Raw genomic sequence first — 7,743 nt, forward strand, 5'->3', positions numbered from 1 at the left:
AATAATTTTCGGGAAATTATAGAACATCTCCGCAGAACCACTTGCTGCTGGAGGAGAGTCCCGACCCTTTTCCTCAGTTTATCGGAAACGTTTTTCTACGTTGCTAATAACGTGCTAGAGACAGAACTGAATTGAAAGAATGCAATAACGGAATGGAAAATTTGATGTTAGACTGTTTTCTTCAATAACAATGCAAAAAACTATAAATACTCATTGAAACTACATGTATATTAAACAATTAGCCATGTTTCTGAAAATAATCTTGCGATCCTTTTGTATCTGGTTTAATTGTATCTGCATTGGTCTTCGGGTCCCAATTGGCTGGACAAACTTCACCGTGTTTCTCAACAAACTGGAATGCCTTGATAAGCCGAAGTGTTTCGTCCACTGAACGTCCAACAGGCAAATCGTTGATTGTAATTTGACGAACGATGCTATTGGGATCAATTAAAAAAAGTCCACGCAGAGATATACCATCCTGTAAAAGGACTCCATAATCAGCAGATATTTTTTTTGTCAAATCTGCTAACAAGGGATATTCAATTTTCCCAAGACCTCCATTTTTACGAGGAGTGTTTATCCAAGCCAAGTGTGAAAAATGCGAGTCTACAGAAACGCCAACAACAGCAGCGTTTAAATCATGAAATTCTTTAATGCGCTCACTGAATGCTATAATTTCAGTTGGACAGACAAATGTACTAAAACAAAAAAAATGAGTTGAAATTTTCATTTGAAGCAACATATAATTCACACTTACAAGTCCAAAGGATAGAAAAATAGAACCAAATATTTTCCCTTGAAGTCTTCTAATTTGATATCCTTAAAATCATTGTTCACAACAGCAGTTCCACTGAATGGCGGCGCTGATTTTTGAACTTGTGCAACGCTTAGTACACGAGCTAGAATAATACAACTCTACTGTACTCTACCCAAAAGCGGATTTTATTTCTGTTACCTGTGTGAAACTTTTTTTGGACGATATCACCTATCTTTTCAGCCCTCGTTAGCCGACATATCTGCAAAGAAGTAATATTTAATTTTGTTACATCATCAGCATTTACGATTAAATTGGGTATTACTCACATTTTGGAATAAGGATTTTCCTATGTTAAACATAATTAAAGTACACAGTGATCAGCCTACTCAGTGGTAACCTAGGACAGGACCAGACAACTGGCTTCTTTTTCCAGAAAAATATTTCTCTTCTTATTCCGGTTGCTCCCTGCTGTAAATAATAAATGCTTAGGAATCACTGTTGCCAGTAGAGATAATTATTCAATCTCAAAACTTTCTCCCCTTATAACATGCAATTATTTATCATTTGAAAACACTTAGACAAATGTTATATCGGTGAAAAATATAGCTCTGGATTCATTTTGATCAGATGTTTGTTTTGAAGAAAACGTTTAGTTGAAACAGCTTAATAAAATTTTTCTAAAACACTCAATTTTGGGTAATTAATGTTTGCAGCTTTATTAACTAAAGTATTCAACATATTCTATTTGAGAAAAATAATAACATACAGAAGTATCCAAAGATTCGGTGCTATTCTCAACCAACATAATCAATATTCTCGTCCATATCACACTTCGTGATTTCAGGCTTTCTCTTTGTATCATCCAGTGGTTGTTAAATGTACTCGTATACTTTCCGCATTGACAGGACTTAAAAACAAATTGAACTTAAATCCTATTGAAATTAATAATTTTGAAAAGATGGCCCGAAAAATAAAATATCCAATATCAAGCTACATTGTTACCGACGATACTGACAACACTTTTTCTACCACCCTGCAGTAATATTGATTTCAACAACTTGTACTTGCTTATGTCAATTTCAACCAATCACGAGCTGGTCCGAAATTGGTCCTAAAAGTGGATTAACAATTGTCAGGTCCTGTCCTAGGTGGTAACCTAAGTATTCGATAGTAAAAGAATTCAGCAGAGATGCCAGGTGAAAATTCAAATGTTTTCAGCAGAGATGCCAAGTAAAAAATCAGAATATTTTCTAGCAGAGTCGAAAAAGTCTCTAAAATAAGCCTGCAGACTCAAGTTCTTTATAAATCAGGGAACAGAAAATTTATTTAGCGAGCAAAAAATACCGCGACAATTTAAAAAAACTGTAACTTTTACGAATGTCAGTGAAATTCTTGAATTTTTTGTTGTTGATTTTTTGGCTAAGACCATGGTTTGGTCCATCTCGCCACGTTGTCGTTGAATGAACTAGGTTCTGTTTGTATTCATTTCGGTTTGCTATTAAATGTGCAAGTTTGTTTCCTTTAGAAAGGCAACTATTTGTTTCATTCGGTTCGGACTTTTTGAGTGCGCCATATTGGTTTTTTTTAAAGGAGCGAAAAAATCTAGAAAAATCAGTGAATTAGACGTTAAATTAGAAGCGACAATAGAATAACTTATTTAAACTTGTGTTATCTTTTTTCGGAAAGTTGAATTTCATCAGGAAATACAGTTTTCACCGTAAAATACAGTATGGCGAAGCCGCCGGACAGGGGGCGCGCTTACCAAGAATACGAATACAATGATTCGGACAGCGCACCGTACAGAGTCATAGTACAACTGCTGGACAATAAAAATGACAACCTACGCATAAATAAATTGACATTTGGATATTTGATGACGAAATCAGAATATTACCGACAGAATATAATTAACATCCGGCCACTTGGAAAATACAAGCTCATTGTTTTCATGTCAACGCGTCAGTCGGCAAATCTGTTGCAAAAAGATGAAGCACTCAAGGAAAATAATTATAAAGCATACATTCCACGGAGTTTCATTTCCGTTTCCGGCGTGGTTGCTGGAGTTCCGGTAGAAATGACCATGGACGAGATCAGAGAGAACATCAAAAGCGAGCTCCCGATTATCAACATCAACAGACTACATCGTTACAATAACGGGGAAAAAATTCCAACCAACCGAATTGGTATTATATTCCGCGCAAGCAAGCTGCCAAAAGATATTCGCATGTTCTGTTGTGTCAATACAGTCCGTCCTTTTATAAATAAACCCATCTTATGTCATAACTGCTTAAGATATAACCATCGTACGGAAAACTGCAAGTCTAAGAAACGTTGCTCGACCTGCTCGCTGGTGCACGAAAATACTGAAACAGAATGCCATACGAAATGTTTTTACTGCAAAACCGATCATCTCACATCGCACATGGAATGCCCAGAACGAATCCGACAGCGAAACATCAAAACAATTATGGCACGAACAACTCTAACATATATGGAAGCTAAGGAACAGCATCCTATCTACACATATAACAGATATGATGTATTAGAAAACGAAGAAGATTATCCTGCACTGCCGCAATCATATGCGGACATGGTAGCCGGCCAATTTACTTCAAAACCAAGCTACAAGAAGAAACAGCAAGGAGAAAAACGATCTATTACTGCCGAGATGGAGATGGAATCGACCGAAATATGTGCAGACAAAAAAAAGAAAGACCACAAAGAGCTTGGAGATGGAATAGCACTCTTCAACAAATTTCGAGTCACTGACTACGAAAGATGGGCTAAGAAAATTGACGAACAACGATCGCAGGAGATAATACAACAATTAAGTGTCAACACAAACACTTCCCAGGATAGCCTAAATACCTACACAGTTTTAGGTGCCGTTCCCCGAACAGGAAAGAACGAATCGAGTAGCAGACACAGATCACGAAGCAGAAATAATCAGAAAGATAAATTGAACGAGTCAAATCGTAAGTAAATGTCAGACAATATTAGAATATTCCAGGTTAACATTCAAAGTTTAGAGAAACACAAGGAAGAATTAACACGTGTGTTATTCGGACAAAAATACGATGTCTGTTTTATATCAGAGAGCTGGAGTAAAATCGAGTTTGAACACTCCAAATACAAAATACCAGGGTACTTGACATTTCTCAATTCTAGAAGTGACGGTTACGGTGGCGCGGGAATAATAATAAACAAAAAAATTAAAACCAGAGAAGTTCAAATACCTTATTCTAGCAAAATACAGACAGTGGGTCGATATCTTATCGCTGAAGATATTCTGGCAGTATCGCTGTACGTGTCGCCATGCATACTAGTATCAGATTTTGAAAATGAGTTGAAGATGATATTTAAAGCAACAGCCAAATTTAGAAAGATAATAATTGGAGGTGATTTCAACTCACATCATCACTCTTGGGATAACTGCCATTCAGATGGAAAAGGCTCCATTCTTAACGATCTAACGAATGAAGAAAATCTAATCATCATGAATAATGGTCAACCTACATACTTTCCTTTGGATATAAGCAAAACCCCTTCAGCCATCGATTTAGTTATGGTATCAACATCACTTCTACTCGATACGTTTACGAATATCTTGGACTACGGTATCGGAAGCCATCATGTAGCCCTAGAAACAGTTGTGCAACTGTCAGCTCGCCAAAAACCACAATATTTCATCAATAAGAAAAAAATCTTCGAGCAAGTCAAAAATATAGATACAGACCGCGTTACTTCCATAAACGACCTCCAGAAAGCTGCTAAATCTATTATAAAACTCTCTAGGCAAAAGAATAAATATTCGCCGAAATTCTGGTGGTCTGACGACGTTGAACGAGCATGGAAAGAAAAAAGAGTCGCAAGGTCCCTTTTCAACAAAAACGGAGGAATTAAGGAGCTTCTAGATTTCAAAAAGAAGGAGGCGATTTTCGTCAAATTGAAGAGAGAATCATCGAAGGCAAATTTTCACAAGTTTGTTTCCAGTATCGATCCTCAAACACCTACTACTATAATTTGGGATAAACTAAGAAAGCTAACAGGTGGCAGAAGGAAGAACGAAAACGTACTAGTACACACAGGCAAAAGCTTAGCATATGAATTCCTTGATAAACACTTTCCGTCTGAACCCTACAAGGATGACAATCCTGCGCGCTTTGCAGATTATGATGTGATCACAGAGGATATATGGGAAAAACACCTAGCAAAGAAAACACAAGGAAAAAGCAAAATCTCTTCTCCAGGATCCGATGGCATCTCCTACGAGATGCTGAAAATATTAAAACCAAACGTAAGAGATAACATAATACGGGATTTAAACACTATTTGGAGGACTAAGAGAATCCCAACTGAATTAAAAACTATCAAAGTCGTTGCAATACCTAAACCAGGGAAAAATCCAGAAACGCTAGATGGCACACGTCCGATCTCACTTGTGAACTGCGGGATTAAGTTGTTGAATTCGGCAATCCTCGATAAGTTAGAAACCGTTTTGGAAAACAGAAAAGTTCTTCCCGAATTATCTTTCGGCTTTAGAAAACGAACGTCGACAATTACTTGCCTCGAATTTGTCACGAACAAAATCGGTCAAATAAAAAGTAAAAACTGTGTCGCTGCTATAATTTTTGTTGACCTCACAAACGCTTTCAACTGTGTTAAGGTAGAAAAAATGGAAGAAATATTACTTAACTGCAGTATTCCCCCGGAGATGGTTAGCTGGTTTGTAACCTTCCTAACCAACAGGAAAATCCTACTTCAGGTATCGGGCGAAACGCTGACTCGTTTCGTCAGTCAAGGATTACCACAAGGAGACGTATGTTCACCTACACTATTTAATATCTACACATCAGAGTTCCATAACATCTTTGTTGAAGGTGTAACACTTGTGCAATTTGCCGACGACTTTGCAGTTATCATCGAAGGAGCAAGTAAAGAGCAAGTAGAAGAAAGAGGAGAGAAGTTCATAAGAAAGTTCAAATCTAAAGCCGAAGAATTAAATCTCAAAATGAACCTACAAAAAACTAAAGCGATGCTGTTCAACAGCAGCCCCAAAGACTTGGACATCAGCATAGACGATACAAAATTGGAAACCGTTCGCACGCACAGGTACCTCGGTTTAGTCATAGATAAACTGCTTCGGTATGGTGCTCACATAAGAAATTTAGTATATCGTCTGTCAGAACGGCTAAATCTGATTAAGGTCATAAGCGGGCTCAAGTATGGCGCCCATCCCCAGACAATGCGTATGGTCTACAACGCTTTATTTAAAAGCTGCTTGGATTATGGCTCTACGTTGTACGGATCTGCCTGCAAAACAAATTTAGAAAAAATAGACGTCCTGAACAATCAGTGTCTGCGAAAAGTAACTGGTTGCACGAAAACTACACCGATCAATACACTGTACGCAATAGCTGGACAATCCCCACTAGAGTTCAGAAGATTAGCGAATACTGGTAAGCAGTTGGCAAAACACTACTACCGAAACTCCGTTGTCAAGCAACAAATCGACACTGTAACTGAACAAAGAAAAAATCATAGTTTCATTCAACAAATTGCCTTGAAATACTTACCGATCCTCGATTTGACAACTTCATCCATTATAAGTCGAAAACAATGGGAAAATATCAAGATTGAAACAGAACTACCCGAGGGACTATGGAGAAAAAAAGAAACTAATACAAGAACATTGAGACAAATAACGCTATCGTTAATTCATGGCAAATACACATCACGACGTATTATTTTTACTGATGCATCCCGAATTTGGGATTCGTGCGGAATTGGTATTTACGACGATTTGACAGATTTCCACCTTAGCTTAAAATTAAAAAACTCTGTGTGCATTATGTCGGCCGAGATAGAGGCTATCTGGGTCGCTCTACAATATTTATCACGTTCCGGAATCAACAACGCTGTTATAATGACCGATTCTAAATCAGGCCTTGAATTCATTAAGTCGAACATTAGGGCTCGTCACCGAGACGAAACTATTGAGAGACTGTTGGCGATGGCTTCCACGACCGGCACAACATTGCAATGGATACCCGGCCACACGGGAACAACTGGCAATGAAATAGCAGATCGATTAGCGAAATCAGCCCTAACTCAACAAAACATCTGCAAAAACAAAATGTTTTATCACGATGTAGAAAATTTTTTTCGTCACGAAACAGAGGTAAATACACAACAATGGTACCTTGAATATGCTGCCATCCATGGCAAAGGCAGAAAGTTCTTTCAGTTCCAGAATGTAATACCTAACAAACCCTGGTACACCGGATTAAAACTCTCCAACATAGAAACTCGTACTCTGAATCGGCTGGCAGCTGGTCACGATTATTCCGCTTACTGGTTGGAAAAAATGAAAATACAAGAGGATCCCTTTTGCGTAAACTGCAATGTAATAGAAACCGCAGAACACATAATATTTGCCTGTAACAAATACGTACAAAGCAGAAACAAATTTATGCTAAACAACTTTAGCAACATCTACCAAGTATTTGCCACCAAAAATACAACACTTCTCCGCAATGTGGTTGCATTCCTCGAAGAAATAAATAAACCAATCTAACATATGCATGTCATTTGACAGTAAAGTCGACGAGACTATAAACAAAACAAACTGGCAATATAGCGACAGCTGTGCCATCCCCCACCATCGCTCACTGTCAATGATTGTCACTGAGCAAACCAGAAGAAGAAGAAGAAGAACTATTTGTTTCATGCTCATTTCGCATTCTTTGGTTAGTACCGCTTCTAGTGGTTTAAAATATTCTAGCGAGGGATATTTGCTGCGTATTGTTTTATATTTCGGGCATAGTATATGTTTAATATCTTCTGTCTCTTTGCATGTGTCACACAAATCATCTGGTTCTTTTTTCCATTTGAATTTTGTATCTTTGGTCATCATATGTCCAGAGCGAACTCTGCCAATTATTCTGATTTCTCTTTTAGAGAGGGTTAAACCCTCGAACCAAATA

At 37.7% G+C, this 7,743-nt stretch overlaps 1 protein-coding gene across 1 annotated transcript; it reads right to left on the reverse strand.

Annotated features, from left to right (window-relative positions):
- Nucleotides 1–207: 207 nt before the first annotated feature.
- LOC131440729 (peroxiredoxin-2) lies at nucleotides 208–7,306 on the reverse strand. The gene is made up of 6 exons (XM_058612258.1): nucleotides 6,960–7,306; nucleotides 6,334–6,880; nucleotides 1,084–1,225; nucleotides 956–1,016; nucleotides 758–899; nucleotides 208–698 (listed from the first exon to the last, which is right to left on the reverse strand). The coding sequence occupies exons 3-6, from the start codon at nucleotides 1,114–1,116 to the stop codon at nucleotides 239–241; spliced, it is 696 nt and encodes a 231-aa protein (XP_058468241.1). The 5' UTR covers nucleotides 1,117–1,225; nucleotides 6,334–6,880; nucleotides 6,960–7,306; the 3' UTR covers nucleotides 208–238.
- Between the last annotated feature and the right edge of the window lie 437 nt (nucleotides 7,307–7,743).

Source organism: Malaya genurostris, chromosome 1, assembly GCF_030247185.1.
Source record: "Malaya genurostris strain Urasoe2022 chromosome 1, Malgen_1.1, whole genome shotgun sequence".
Classification (NCBI taxonomy): Eukaryota; Metazoa; Arthropoda; class Insecta; order Diptera; family Culicidae; genus Malaya; species Malaya genurostris.